Consider the following 16,174-nt stretch of genomic DNA (forward strand, 5'->3'; position numbering starts at 1 on the left):
TATAGTTTCAGATTCTTCCAGGCTTTCCTCAGGGGCGTGACACCGGGACAGGGTGTCAGCCTTGATGGTGGTGGAGGCAGTGACTTCGACGACGAAGGGTCGATTTGGGTCAGGATGCACCAGGAGTGGAGCGGTAGTGACAGCCTCTTTGAGAGAGTTGAAGGCCTCCGTGGCGGCAGGGGTCCAGGACAGAGACTTGGGCTTATTAAGGAGGAGACTGGTGAGTGGGTTGGTGATGGAGCTGTAGTTTTGGATGAATCGCCGGTAGAAATAAGCAAAGCAGAGGAAGTTCTTGGAGTTGGAGTTCTTTGATGGTGGTAGGAGTGGGCCAGTTCCTGACAGTGTTCACCTTCCCATCGTCCATCCAGATGCCACTGCTGTTGAAGTTATACCCAAGGAACTGCACTGAGGGCTGATGTAAGGAGCATTTCTCTGCATTAAGGCAACGTGGCGACGATGTTCAGCTAAGCTCCGGGAATAAATGAGGATGTCATCAATGTAGATGAGTACGAACTTGTGTAGGAACTCCCGGAGCACCTCATGTTAGAAATACTGGAATATGGAGGGGGTGTTGACTAGTCCATACGGCATCACCAGGTATTCATAGTGGCCAATAGGGGTGATAAAAGATGTCTTTCACTCGTCCCCCTTACGTATCCGGATGAGGTTGTAAGCGCTGCGGAGGTCCAACTTGGTGAATGCAGTAGCACCACGGAGAGGGGAAGAGGATAATGGAATTTAACAGTGATGTTGTTGAGGGCACGGTAATCAAGCCTCCGTTCTTCTTTTCCATGAAGAAGAAGCTTGATGCAGCACTGGAGGTAGATGGACGGATGTAACCTTGCACCAGCGCCTCCTACATGTAGTCCTCCATGGCCTTCTCTTCCGGGATGGAAAGGGGGTAGATCCTTACTTTAGGCACTGGTTCACCCGGAAGCAGATTGATGGCACAATCCCTTGGCCGGTGTGGAGGCAGCTTGGAGGCCTGTTTGGGGCAGAATACGTCACTGAAGGGGGCATAACAGGTTGGAATGGTAATAGATTGCTTTTACAGACAGACAGGTAGAGGTTCAGGGGAGAATTTGGCTGGAACAGGGAATCCAGTAATACAGCCCTGGAAACAGGAGTCGCCCCACTTCAGGACTTCGCCCATCTTCCATGAGATAACTGGGTTATGCTGCTCCAACCATGGATGACGTCAGCAGTGGATTCCTCCAGAACCAGCAGATGGATCCCCTCCTTATGAAGTAGCCAGGTTTGGAGAATTACTGGACCAACACTGTGACGAATACATCTTCGACTCAGTGGTTTACCAGTTATTGTATGGACCTCGTAGGCTGATGGCGTTGCCGTGGTAGTGAGCTTGAGCTGACTGGAGAGGGCGCCGGAGATGAAGTTGCCAGCTGACCCAGAATTGAGGAGGGTGGAAACTGGGAGAGAGATGTCAGTGGCAGTAAGTGTCACTATAGTGGTGAGTGGTTTCATTTGATACATCAAAGGACATCAAATTGCACTCACCATGGGACGAGGAGGATGGACAGGACATACGGAGATGATTTTCCCCCCAGAGATGCACAGTAGAGGCAGAGATTTTGGGCCAGCTCTCTTTGCCGTTCAGCACCAGTGAGTCTATAAGAGTCGACGAGCATGGGCTCGCTAGCTGGTTCTGGGGAGCTGATGGTCTCTGGTCGGCAGAGTGGCGAGTTGGAATACACCTGGCCCTGGTGCTCTTAAAGGCACGACCGCATACGAGTGGCAAAGCGGATGGAGAGTTGAATGAAGCATTTGAGCCTGATGGTGTCCTCGTATGCAGCGAGATGAAACCACACTCGAGGTTCCAATCCCTGATGGTATGTGGTCAGTATGTCCTGCTAATTCCATCCGCTAGTGGCCGCAAGAGTCCTGAACTTAAGAGCATATTCATTGATAGATATTTTCCCTTGTTTTAATTTATAAAGCTTCTCACCTATAGAAGAATCCCAAGCAGGTCTGCCAAAAACTTCTTGGAAATGGTCGATGAAGCTAGAATAAGACTGGATAACAGGGTAATTTTGTATCCAAATAGAATCGGCCCACTGAAGTGCTTTACCTTGGAGTTGGGATATCAGAAAGGCCACTTTTGATCGTTCAGTGGGGTACAAGTGCGGTTGCATCTCCAAGACCAGCGAGCATTGGAGCAGGAATCCGCTTCATTCCTCCGCAGAACCAGAGAAGGGCGCTGGCTTGGTCATGGGACTGGTGTGCACAGCTGGTGAGGAAGTGGTGGTGTTGTCAGCTGAAGTGCTCGCTGGTGATGGGGATGCCGGAAGAGTGTGGTATTTATAGTGAACTGGTGATTGCAGGTGGATGAGGAGCAGGTGGGAGTGATTAGTACTCAGGTGAGGGAGTGTGCTGTGATTGTGATTGATGGAACCTGGTGTGTCTGTTACAGTTGTTGAATGAGAAGTCTTATGAAACAACTGAAGACACGCTTATTCTTTCCTTTCTGCTTCAGTTTACTAATGTACAGGTGCTGTTCATATAATTAGAATATCATCAAAAAGTTGATTAATTTCACAAATTCTGTTCAAAAAATGAAACGTGTATATTATATCAGAATCATCTGCATCAGTACTGTATTTTACTCTACCAGTTATTTCTCAATCTATCACAATCAATCTACTGCATATATCAGATAAGATGTAGGTGTGTAAGATGACAAACCCCAGAGCTTCTCTCCGGTCTCTTGAAAAACCAGCTTTACTGGTTTTCCCGGAGAAGAGTTTTCAGAGCTTTTTCTCAAGATCCCAGATCACAGGTGGAATGAGAAGCCTTCAAACGTTCTCATTTACCACGGTAAGTTATTAAATACAGACCTATCTATATCTTAAGTTTCAATTGATTCTAGACTTTCACAATATCACAATAGTTTATTTTAATAATTATTAATTTATTACACTATAACACTTAAAAAACTTTTAATCTAGGGGTGCCTAACATTGATCCTGGAGAATGTAGATTCACCTGACTATAGAGATGAAGTAAAACTCAGATAAAAAAAATGAGATAACTTTCTGTATCTTCTGCAGTTTTTCTACTTGTCCTGCCAGAGTGGATCAGTGAAGGGTGATGGCGTCTGTTTCAGAGCAGCTTCTGGCCGCTCTGGATGATCTAGATGCAGATGAACTGAAGAGGTTTAAATGGCACTTTAAGAATTATAAGGGGTTTTCAGTTGCTCATCTGGAGAAGGCAGACGCTCATGACACAGTGGATCTGATGATGAAGCGTTTTGGACCAGAAGAAGCTGTGAAGATCACGGTGGACATCCTGAGGAAGATGAACCAGAACCATGTGGCCGAAGAGTTAGAGGACAAACACAAGAAAGGTAACACATTAAAGTAAAAATCTAAAAAAAATAAAATGACTAATCATGGGCCATCAAACAAACAAACAACAAAATAAAACAAATATAACAATAATATTCACAATGCAAATCTGTTTGATAAACAAAGTAAAGGTGGACAAACCAAGAATCATTTGCATAGGACAAATAATCTCCTTGTGCCTTACGGCTGACTACAAATGCCCCAAAACATTGTTTCCTTCACCAATGACATTCACACTGAACTGAACTGGATCAACTGACTTAACAGCATTGGTGGCTTTGTGAATCTGCTAAATGTTGTCTAGTGACATCTTGTGCTTTATGCAATACATGTCATGTCATGTGTAGACAGACAAAATAGTAGAGGCTAGAGAGAATTTCATGAATGTAAAAAAGTTCAATACATTGTTAAGCAGATCCACAGAGACAAGGAGTGATTAATCTGTAAGACAGCTCTACCATTGTTTTACATTGAAGAAACTCCACACCTTACAAATGACTGACCAGAGGGGAACTATCAGGGCCCTCACATTCTAGTCGACCAATCATATCATCCATTTAAATGGTTTTGCCTTGTTTCGCCCACTGTGGGGATACCTATTGAAAAAAATTATGCAGATTAACTAACTAGATATTATTCATTTTACGATAGCTACAAAGTGGTCAAAGCAGCCAGTTATTCACACCTGCTGCAGGTACCCACAACAGCACACCTATTGGCTTGGATACATATATATATATATATATATATATATATATATATATATATATACAGTACAGACCAAAAGTTTGGACACACCTTCCAATACAAAGAGTTTTCTTTATTTTCATGACTATGAAAATTGTAGATTCACACTGAAGGCATCAAAACTATGAATTAACACATGTGGAATTATGTACATAACAAAAAAGTGTGAAACAACTGAAAATATGTCATATTGTAGGTTCTTCAAAGTAGCCACCTTTTGCTTTGATGACTGCTTTGCACACTCTTGGCATTCTCTTGATGAGCTTCAAGAGGTAGTCACCTGAAATGGTCTTCCAACAGTCTTGAAGGAGTTCCCCGAGAGATGCTTAGCACTTGTTGGCCCTTTTGCCTTTGGTCTGCGGTCCAGCTCAGCCCTAAACCATCTGGACTGGGTTCAGGTCCGGTGACTGTGGAGGTCAGGTCATCTGGAGCAGCACCCCATCACTCTCCTTCTTGGTCAAATAGCCCTTGATGCCTTCAGTGTGACTCTACAATTTTCGTAAAATAAAGAAAACTTTTTAAACTTTTGGTCTGTACTGTATATTCACACATACATATTTCGGCTCAAACTTTCCTCTTTGCTGATGTACAGTATTTGTGTAGTTTAATCTTGTTGTATATTCACTCTGATCTGTTTTTCTCTCTCACACAGCTCAGGATGAGAGCAGTATTAAGGATCCTGCCCCTGCTGGAGCCGAATCAGAACCGATTGGGGGTATATATTGGTTACTGTCATCTAATGTATACATACCCCAAATCACGTGGCTATACACCAGTAACATAAAAAACCTCATGGTTATTGTGTCATGATCTATATCTTCAAATTATATGTGTGTGTGTTTAATAATAGACAAGAAAACCATAGAAGATTGGGAAGACATGAGGGTGAGTAAATGATGACAGAATTTCAAACTTTTAAATTAACAATCCCTTTTAAACTAGCCCCTGATAAAATAGTAATAATAATAATAATAAATATAGCTGCAAGCAGCAATTATGGGGCTAAGCACTCCACCAGCAAATTGAGGAGCTAAGCATGGAATAGAGCATCATACCAAATGCAACAATGAGCAATTACAGCAATTTTAGGATGATTATAATTGTAATGGCTGAAAAATCATAAATACAACCACTAGTAATATGATTAAATGACTTATCACTTTTGACCAACAGGTGGCACTGTAATCAAATCATTTTGTCATGTTCTGTGTGAGATGACAATAGCACAAAAAAGTTTTGTGTCAATATGCCAAAGCATTGCAGAGATACAGACTGAAGTGTCATTTTGACATGATGCCTCAAATTCGTTGTGTTGCCATGCAAAAACAGTTTTGTCTATCAACACAAAATTTAGTTTTGGTTTTCAACATAAATCAAAATGGCAGACAGGAAGTTCAGCTTACTGTGGCATATTTTGCATTTATGCTTTCGGCATAAGCCACATAATATTTTGAGACCAATTTCATTGCAATAGGCTAATTCAATCAAAAGTTAGTAGCATTTTTATGAATGTCATTATTAATGAATGGTTTGTTACTCTTGACCAATAGGTGTTGCTGTTACCAAATTGTTTTGGCATGGTCAATGTGAGGTGTCCATGGCACATATAAAGTTTGGTGAAAATATGTCAAAGCTTTGCAGAAATACAGCCTCAGATGCATTTTTTGGCATCTTTCCAGCAAATTTGTTGACACACTAAATGAGAACCATTTTGTTTATCGACACAAAATCCATAACTTTTGGCCATCAAATTTGGTGAGAATTGGACTAACGGTCTAGGAGGAGTTCGAAAAAGTAGGTTTTCAACATTAATCAAAATGGCGAACAGGAAGGATGGCCAATTTTGGCATAATTGGTATCGATGTTCTCGGCATGACCCAACGAATTTAGGTAGACCATTTTCATTTCAATAGTCTGATTTATTAAAAGCTTTAGCATTCTTTAGATATTTTATTATAACTTACATTATAAAGCCACCAAACTTTTTGAGTACCTTTAGGACATGAAGCCAAAGATTTTTGTAATTATTTTCGTAACGATATGATAATGCGTTAAAAAAATACAGCAAAATGACTGACAGGGGAAAATTGGATATCATTCGACTCTACCAAATCTAAAGAAGCCAGTTTTGTGATTTTTGTCTTAACCATTCAGAAGTTATTAGCAAAAATATGCATTTTAAATATCTCCTGACCACTAGGTGGCACTGCGTCAAAACACAGCAGTTAGTCTCAGGTCATAGTTATTATAACACAAACCAAGTTTGGTCTCAATACGCCAAACCATTGCTGAGATATAGCCTAACATGCATTTTTACTGCTTATTGGGGCAGGACCAGTGATGATGAACTAACATCTGACAACTGACAGTTATCCTACAACACAAATGGATCCACTCCATGCTGTCCAGTGGGTTGCGCAGCTGTGACATACATATTTTAGTAGTAGCTAAATAATTCAGGTGATGCGCCAAAGAGGTAGGTTTAGGGGTAAATTAGGTGCAGATGCTGACACAAATCTCTTTGGCATACCTTGGTAGCCAAACCTGTGCTTACACAGAAGAAAGTCCTGTCTGCATGGCACTGTTCAGAATGGTTTTTGGCATTTCTTAACATTCTGTTTAATGGTTGTATTAGTTGATATAGCCTATAACGGCAAAAATCAAGAAGGATTGTAAGAAGGATTCTCTCCAAGATTCTTATATATCCTATAACTATACCAGAGTAGGATTATTATTCTGTCACATGGAACTGTGGGAGAATTGATGATAGCACATGTTGATATTTGGCTGACAAATCAGTGAAAGGGGTTGTTTCATGCCTGACGACACATGGAAATGTTATATTCCAGCTGTTTATTAATGTCTATACCTGAACCTAAAAAGAATAAAATCAGCCTGAATAAATGTTTTTGTTTCTGTGGTGTAAAAAAAAAAGCACTATTAACAATTTTTCCTGCTTTCAATGTTAAATCAAATAGTGAATAAACTTGACTGGTTTATCTTCCAGCTCGATTTGAAGATAACACAGAGGATGTTCCGGCAGAAAATCCAGCAGAGACAGAAAGATCTTCAGCAGCTGGAAGAGGCTGTGAAATCTTATGAGGTGAGTTTTTGAGGAGTTTCCGTTAAGACTCTCCTCCAGAGCTGGATCTCTTTCAGTCCCACTGAAGTTGTGTGATTTATTTTCAGTCCTCTGCAAGAGCAGCAGTGGAGGACAGTGAGAAGATGTTTAAAGAGCTCATCCGCACCATTGAGAAAAGCTGCTATGAAGTGTCACAGCGATTCAGAGATCAGGAAAAGACTGCAGTGAGTCGAGCTAGAGAAGGACTGAAGCGACTGGAGCAGGAGATCAGTGATCTGAGGAGGAGAGATGCTGAGCTGGAGCAGCTTTCACACACACAGGATCACATCCAGTTCCTGAAGGTAACAAAGATCTAGTGGATTTAAGCTAGATCCTGCTATGACAGGAGACTAAGGAGCACTTATAAATGGACTTCAACTCTGGAAATCTCCCCCAAAGTGCACTTTTTGTATGTTTCTTGTCTGAAACACCTATGTATGGCCTTAGTGCCTCGGTTTATGAGCTCCCCTGACCCGAATCAGGTTCCGTTTCAATACTTCACTCGTACTGCTTTGAAGACGCTTATAGGGAAAAAAAACTCCTTTTTTCTCCTGAAAACAGCCATTGGTTCGTGCAGTGTTATTAAAACAAACCAATGACTAGGCAGCAGTGCTGCACGAACCTATGGCAGCGAAGCCCGCCAAAATGGGCGGGGGATCTGGCTATATATTGGCTGCTTCGACTGGAATTCAGATTTCTCCTTCAGCGACGACGTCACATCGCTTCACTGCCGGTCCCCGCTGCAGATACATCGCTTCCCTGCGGCCATCCGGCGAGAGAGATTGAAAGAGCAAATTTCTCTAGAAAAGCCTTTTCTACGGCGTTGTTTCAAATGCCACTCTGCACGCTGATGACAGGCACAGCGAGTGTGTTGCGTGCTTGGGGAATTCCTGTCCTCATTGCAAGAACATGAATATCGCCTCTCTGCGCTTGTGAATTGCTTTCTTTTCAGAGAGCAATATCGCTCCTCGCGCCCTCCTGTTTTCTTCCTCCCGCAAGCCGAAGGAACAGGAAGAAAAGGCGGGGCAGAGGATTAAAGCAACAGGATGAAAGCGAGCTCACGCCGGCTTTTCCGTCCAGAGGGGGTTTCCCAGTCCTCTTTATACAGCCAGACCAATGTCCCTCTGCTGCCACAAGTGATCTGGTCCTGATCCACATCTCTGCCCGCCCACGGCTATTGGATGGAAAGCCAAGGCCAACCATCTCTCCAAACCCTGCCGTATGACGTCGGCGCTCGCCGGGCGTGCTTATTCATCAGCAGGTCAAGCAGCCGCGGCGCTCCACTCCATGGGAGTGCTACAAGTTTACAGGCCAAACATCTCGCCGCCGCCACTGATGAGTCTGACCCGGATGTCGCCACGCTTCAGGAGCTGAGAAGTGCAATGGAGACACAGTATGTTATAAAAAATGTTCTTTGCTGCCAAAAAGTGTGCAGTAAAGAAAAAGACACATGCACCACTTTTCAGATTAGAAATAGAAAATTTTAAGACCTGAAAAAAGCTAGTTGTGGAGCTGATTTAAGCTCATTATATTATTTATTATTGTGGGTTTTTTTTGTATATTAATTTACACAAATTACCTCAGACCTATTGGCTGCTGATAGTAGTATTAAGACCATAGAGTATTTAAGACAAAGAACATTGTGTAGTGATTTATTTAAAAATTTTCTTAACATAATAAAAGGACTTTATTAAAAATCATGAAGTAGGTTTATATATTCAAATGCAGAGCGCAATGCTAGGGTTCAAAAGTGTACCCTGCCAAAAATAAATACATAAACGAACAAATAAATAAATATAAAATAGCTATTGTTTTCTTTGTAAATAAGCTGCAATCTCATTTCACAATTCCAATTTCAATACCACAATAAACACTAACTATTAAGTTCAAACATTAATGAAGACAAGTGAACAGGCAGTAATAAAATAAGTAAAATTATCATGAATAGCACCGTTTTCAGATATTGCATAATCAAATGTTATATATATATATATATATAATGTATTATTAATATTAAAAATATTTTTTCAACTAACCTGCTATGGTCTTTAAAATGCTTTCTTGAGGTTAATGTAATGTTCTGTTTCATAATTGTTCTCCTGCTGTTTTATTGACTGATTGATCGATATTAATTATGAGGCATATATACGATAGATTGGTTTACTTAAACTGAGGCGCTAAAGCAATCTGTCACGTCTCATTTAGTGCCAAAACGGTATTTTGTCTGAATTTCGTAATAAAATGGACAGAACCTGAGAGCTGAGAGTTTCATGCTTTCTTTAATGCTGGTGTTAAAGCTGTTATCTCTCTGAAATGATCCGCGGCTGATGATCTCCAGACGTGGAGAAACACAGTCCTTGTTCATAACCACTCCTCTAGCCCCAGCTGGCCCGCTTTGGCCCAGGGTTTTCATCGGGCCTAACACCCGGGACTGGGGGCCAGTGCTGTGATTGACACCTCATTGCTTTTTTAATTTACTTCAAATGACACTGCTTAAATATTTTCATCAAACTTAACAAAACATTTACACAGAGGTGTCTCTATCATTATTATAACAGTATATATATATATTTGAACAAGTTTGCCCTGAAGGAGATCACAGGTGAAACTCTGAGTACAGCTTTAAGATGGGCATCACTAAGCCTGGACCTGTACTTGCATTTATTGAAGTTCATAGTTGAGAAAAGTTTCTCACACAGATATGTACTTCCAAAAAGGCACATTACCCGACTGAACACTTTGGACAGCTCTAGGAAGCATGGAGGTAATTCTCTTAAAAACTGTCCAGTCTTGTCTGCTTGTCCTCTCTGAATTTAGTTTTTAGCTCACTGTTGCACTGCAAGTCAATTAGTTCCATTTGCAAAAGATTTGGGACACTCTCCACATCAGCTGAGAAGGGGTCTGCAAACAGCTGGAAAGTGCCACGATGTGTCTTGAAGTCAGCAAAACATTGATCAAATTCCTTCAGTAGGTTTTCAATAGCAGAGGCATATTTATCACCACTGAATGCTGTGCCCTCCTCCACAAGAGATCTGGATGTTGGGAAATGACTGAGGTTTTTTGCAGGAAACTGAGTTTTCCACAATCTTAGTTTTGTGGAGAAGGCTTTCACAATGCTGTGATGAGCTGACCTAGGCCCTGGAGCTTCAGGTTATGTCAAGTATGTCAAGTAAGAATGCAAGGTCCATGACCCATTTAGGATCGTCAAATTCAGCCATCTTCCATGAATCTCTTCACCTCGGATCTTAACTCAAACAATCTCTTCAGGACATTCCTCCTGCTGAGCAGCGGACCTCAGTAAACTAAGGTACATCACCATGTGTTGACTCAATTTCTTCACACAGCTGCTGAAATATATCTTTGGCTGTGGTACGGCCGTGCATTGGACACAAACTCAGCAACTCTTCTGTCACTTCAAATCGGTCATTAATACCCCGGATGAAAATTTCTAACTGAGCCCTGTCGGTTATGTCTGTGCTTTTCGTCAAGTGCCACAGAGTATGCAGTGAAAAGATTTGCTGAGTAAATTATCATAAATCTCACTCAATAACTTGCTGATCTGCTCTGCCACTGTGATTGTTGAACATGTTTTTCTTTTCTGGACAAAGAATGTCAGCGTGCAATCCTTTCTAAACTGCCCTTCTGTGAATGGCGTTCCCGTTTTAACGATCAGCTCACTCACCACGTAACTTGCCTCACCTGCAGCATCAGCATCCGTCTGAGGTCTGTGCTCAAGGCTCGTCTCATTGAGGGCTATGTTGTGGTATTCCTGGGTGCAGATCTACACTGGTTCCCAAACTGGATAGATCTGAGGTGCAGGGCTCCGACGTCCCGGGGCTATTGTGTTTTCCAGTCAGCTCCAAAATATATCATAGCCTTGCCCGATGGGCTCTCGTGAATAGTGATGTAAAATTCCTATCTTGATTTGCGTGGTTTTTTTGGATAGTAATTCAATGGTTTTTGCTGATCATGCAGATTTGTCCAGAGAAAAGTTCAGTAAATGTCTTTTTTTTATTTTATTCCGGGTTAGTTAAATTCATTTTGGGCTACCAAAACCTGAAGAATGCCTGCCCGAAGGGCTACCAGGGATTTTGAAATCGCAACCCCTCAGGTGTGTTTCCCAAAAGCATTGTTAATAACGACATTGCTTGTGGCCATGGGAAATGAGCTCTGTCAATTTTGACTCAGCGATTCTTTTGCACTTAAAGTTTTGTCCATTCATTAAACAAATCTATTGTATAAATAGGACAACTGTGCCAGTTGTTTTGGCTACTTTTATTATGTTTTTGTGTGTATGGATTCATTTTGAAGCTTGGAATTCAGCAAGAAACAGCACAGAATCCCATTCATTGTATTCAAATTGAATTTATATTGATTGGAAGATTTAAATGACATAACCATATTTTGTTGTTCATAGAAATCCTATGGAAAATTGATGTTCTTAAAAATAAAATGCAAAAACAAAAAAACACAAATCTTATGGCTGGTAAATGTTGGAAAGAATAAAATCAAGACATCAAGTTAATATGTTCCTTTGTATTACAAAGCTTAAGTATTTCAAAGTATTCTAAAGTATTTAGATTAAGTTACTTAACCTGAGTAATCTAATGAAATACATTACTGTATTTTGTAATCTGTAGTGGAATACATTTTAAAAGTAACCTTCCCAGCCCTGAGAGTGTGTTTGCCTCCCGAACAATGTTTAATTAGGTTATTCCAGAGTTTAGGTGCTAAATAGGAAAAGGTGCGCGCCCGCAGTTGATTTTGATATTACGGAATGTAGATTTTGAGATCATAATGGATGTGAAGGGCTGAAATGCAACAGAAGTTCACTGAGATACTGGGAAGCTAAACAACTCAGATCTTTATAGATAATCAGCAGAACTAACATTTACACAATGTTTAAAAGGGACCCAGAGCAGAGTTGAAGCTCATATATTGCACCTCATATTTACGTAGTTTTGTGCATGGCCCTGAATGTCATTCATGTTTTTACTATTTTTTATTATTCATTTTTGAGGTGATGGAAATTGATTTCTGTTCTCTGTAGAGTTTCCAGTCTCTCTCAGCACCTCCTGAATCTACAGATGTACCCAAAATTCCCTTTGGTTCTTTCTTCTCTTTTGATGGCCTGAAAGAAACTGTCCGTCAGCTGACAGACAAACTGAATGATGTCTGCAAAGAGGAGATCTTGAACATCTCAGACAGAGGTAAAGTCCTCAGACAGAGGTTAAAATTCATCTGCTCTCAGAAATGAGTCTTCCATCATCTGATATCTTGGAGAACATCATATTAGAAATGTGTCAGGAATGGATACAGGATCATGAGAATCACACTGTTCTTGTCTCTGTTGATCTCCACAGTCACGTACAACAGCATTGCTTCTAAGACCAGGAATGACCTCCTTCAATGTAAGTCACTAAAGCTGCGTTCACACCATCAGTGACTTGTCGCTCAATGTTCCTATCCCACTAATGCTATTGGTAAAGTGCTCATGTGGACATAGCTTCAGCAAATGTGATCACATGATATATTGCTGATAAAACTAGCATTCTAATTTAAATAGGAATTGGTTTTCTTGTTACATCAGTTGTGCTATTGGAGAGTGTTATAAACTATGGATCACTGAATCATTGACCAGATGAATGATCTAACAATACATAATTTAAACTCACGCTGCCAAATATGTCCAAAATGTAATTTTAAATTTGACTCGTCTCTAATATTAAACATTATACAGGGAAAAACTGTTTTAATATGAACTGCATCAGTCCTAAAATGTTTTAAAAAATCATCAGTGTATGAATCATAAACACTCAGATTGTTTAAAGTGTCTTTTACGTGCATATGTAATTCATAAATCAGAGTGTGTCTACACTTGAGCTCCACTCTTTTGTCAGTGGTCATTGTCGCTCATGTCACTGGTCGTCCCCAGCTCTCCACTTTTAATGAACAGAATCATGCTGTTTGTCACTGGTGGAATGAACAGGGCTTAATGTATGTAATGATGTAAATGATGATTTACACAGGATATCTTGTAAGATGCACTGAACATGAATAGTGCGGCTAAATGAAAAGATCAAACGGATTCATTTTTACAGATTCTGATGTGTTTTATCTCCATTAGATCACCATCAGTTCACTCTGGATCCAAACACAGCGCATCTTTGCATCCAACTCTCTGAGAGAAACAGAGTGATGGCTTACAATGGCAATATCGTGCCATTACCAGATCATCCAGAGAGATTTGGTGTGAATAATCAAGTGTTGTGTAGAGAGAGTGTGTCTGAACGCTGTTACTGGGAGCTGGAGTGGAGTGGAAATACTGTGTATATTGCAGTGTCATATAAGAGCATAAGCAGGAAGGGACGTGATGAGTGTTGGTTTGGACAAAATAATAAGTCCTGGACTTTGTACTGCACACCCACGCAAAATTTCTTTATGCACAATAGCAAATCTATGCTTCTCCCTGTTGAGCCCATCAGCAGCCCTAGAATAGGAGTGTTTGTGGATCACAGTGCAGGAACTCTGTCCTTCTACAGCGTCTCCAAAAACACAATGAGTCTCATCCACACAGAACAGACCACATTCACTCAGCCGCTCTTTCCTGGGTTTAGTGTTGATTATGGATCATCAGTGAAACTGTGTTGATAAATTAGAATAGATTAATCAGAGATTCTACTCGTTATGATTTGAGCTCAGTGTTGGGGAGTAACTAGTTACAAAATAAATGTACTCTGTAATCTGTTGCAGTTACTGAGAGAAAAGGCTTCAGAAGTTTAAAACACAGAATAGGACACATGCATATTTGATAAATATTTTCTTTTCTTTTGGGGTTTGTGCATTGGCTTTATTTGTACATTAACTTTTTTTTCTCAAGGCACTATTAGATGCCAGAGTTTCCTGTCATCACTATGCAAAGATTTGATTTTAATAACAGTGTATATACATCAATGTAAATCTTATGATTTTAAATCAGTATTTAACCACAAAACGATCTCAAAGTAAAAACAGCTAATGCTAAAGTCTCAAATTGATTCCAAAGTAGCCTTCCCAACACTGACTGAGCTGCATGATAATCAGTAACAGTGATATTATAGTCTCTTCTTTTCTCTTAATGACATTAATCCTGCAGATGAACTTGTGTCACTGAAATGACATGTCAGAATAAATGTGTTAGAAATTCTTATACAGGCAGTAAGATCAGTGTGTGTGAATCGTGCCGAACGGCAATGTGTATCTTTGATTTTCTCAAATTTTGTTTGTGTTGATAATGAAGGGAATCAGAACTGATGTTCCACCTCATTTTCATTATATCCTTTACATAAGTGATTAGTGAGTATTTATCCTTTAATGAATAATTGAATAAAGTGTATACGAATGTACCTTGTTTGATTTAATAAAATTGTATATTGAATCTTATTTTTCAGCAGTACTAAGTTTATTTTTACACACCCACACACAAAATGCTGTCAGCTGACTATTGCATTGTAGGTCACACAAGCTATGCAGGTAAGCATTTGCAAGCAGTACACTACAAAAATGAAGACCACTTCAAGTATATGTCCACTTTCGACACTGTCGAACACAACATTCTTTTGCATAGACTAGAAAACTTTGTTGACAGTTGTAACGGACAAAAACATTACTTTGTTTCTCATTAGACTACTGTGTGTTTCTCTCCACTTCTCTTGGTGGTTTGCGTAGGTAATGTATTTGGGTTACATGTAGTACCTCTAGGAGCAGCTTGAGGGTGCTATTGTCTGGAGGTGACCGGATATATAAGCCTGTTCACCATAGAGTAAGTCAGTTCGTTTGGTAGAGGGAAACCATTTGGTTGAACTCATGCTACCGGCTTCCTCTATGAAAGTCCTTGGTTGAGAACTCTTTGAGTTTCCGCTCAGCTGTGAGTATGGTTTGGTTTAATTATCTTACAACATCTGTACAATGTAGTTACTGATGTCAGCCATCTGCTTTCTTTTTAGAAAGGACTTTATTTAGTCTGTCTACACTTGTCTGTCCTACAAATGATTGCTTTCTTCGGGTGTAATTGAATGGATGCATCTTAATTCAATTTTGGGTTCATCCAATGCGGCATACAGGACAGCAACACGCCCAATGCCAACAACACTAGGGGATATAGGAAAACATTGCATCAGACTCAAATAACTTTGTGGACTATCACTCATCAATTCTCTTACTTCAACTCTACATGGAATGATAAGTTTATTTCATATCACTGACTGAGTTAGAAGACGAAGGGTGTTTAAATTGACTTTGGTTTATTTGTTGGTTTTTGTTCCTGTATGAACATGTACACTGGTGGGAAGAATAAATTAAGATACAAAGATCATTTGTGTTGTGAAGAGTATTTTAATCAGTACATGTTAAAAATCTGTTGAACCCCTCAGAGTAACAGCTTTAAAGAAATGAGGTGTTACACAGTAATGGAAGTGCATTAGCATGGTTCAAATTTTACATATATTACAGCCATCAATGATATCATCAGGAAACATGGTGTTAGCTTTCACTGTTCTAATGATGATACTCAGCTTTATATTTTTTCGTTGCCCAGAGAGACATACCAATTAGAAAAACTAACAGAATACATAGTCATTAGTCAATATAAAAAGCCCAATTATACAATAGGTGGCCAACCAAAATGGCTACTCCTGCCGTGTGTACTGCCGCCACATTTCCACAGCGTTAACTGCAAGTCAGTCACGTGTTGAAGTTGTTCCACCAGGTGGCATAAAGGGAGTTTGCAAACTGACTGAAATTTATATTTTGTTTTGTAAAAGAAGATCAAATAACAAAATAAAACTATAACATTATAATTAAACATTATAAAATCTTTAACACTCAGAAAATTAATTGAAAGTTAATTTCAAAATGTGTGATAGTCATATGTGCAGCACAATGCATAAAAAATTACATAAAG

The 16,174-nt window shown here is 40.0% G+C and overlaps 1 protein-coding gene across 2 annotated transcripts; it reads left to right on the forward strand.

Moving 5' to 3' along the window:
• The first annotated feature begins 2,316 nt into the window (after positions 1-2,316).
• LOC127956159 (tripartite motif-containing protein 16-like protein) lies at positions 2,317-14,611 on the forward strand. 2 transcript variants are annotated; one of them, XM_052553904.1, is made up of 9 exons: positions 2,317-2,835; positions 3,069-3,364; positions 4,765-4,827; positions 4,963-4,997; positions 7,120-7,215; positions 7,302-7,535; positions 12,284-12,443; positions 12,597-12,644; positions 13,361-14,611. In XM_052553904.1, exons 2-9 carry the CDS (start codon positions 3,109-3,111, stop codon positions 13,882-13,884), a joined length of 1,416 nt encoding a protein of 471 aa, XP_052409864.1. In that variant the 5' UTR covers positions 2,317-2,835; positions 3,069-3,108; the 3' UTR covers positions 13,885-14,611. The 2 variants fall into 2 exon arrangements, with proteins under 2 accessions (XP_052409864.1, XP_052409865.1); XM_052553905.1 differs by lacking the exon at positions 2,317-2,835 and having other exon boundaries at positions 3,035-3,364.
• Positions 14,612-16,174: the final 1,563 nt, after the last annotated feature.

The sequence above is a fragment of the Carassius gibelio genome, chromosome B4, assembly GCF_023724105.1.
Source record: "Carassius gibelio isolate Cgi1373 ecotype wild population from Czech Republic chromosome B4, carGib1.2-hapl.c, whole genome shotgun sequence".
Lineage (NCBI taxonomy): Eukaryota > Metazoa > Chordata > Actinopteri > Cypriniformes > Cyprinidae > Carassius > Carassius gibelio.

What these genes read in the sequence shown, in the direction of transcription:
- LOC127956159 (XM_052553904.1), top strand. Translation starts at nt 3,109, where the DNA reads ATGGCGTCTGTTTCAGAGCAGCTTCTGGCCGCTCTGGATGATCTAGAT. An exon ending in ATCACATCCAGTTCCTGAAG is followed by an intron (nt 7,536 to 12,283) that starts GTAACAAAGATC and finishes TGTTCTCTGTAG; the next exon opens with AGTTTCCAGTCTCTCTCAGC. An exon ending in CAGGAATGACCTCCTTCAAT is followed by an intron (nt 12,645 to 13,360) that starts GTAAGTCACTAA and finishes TATCTCCATTAG; the next exon opens with ATCACCATCAGTTCACTCTG.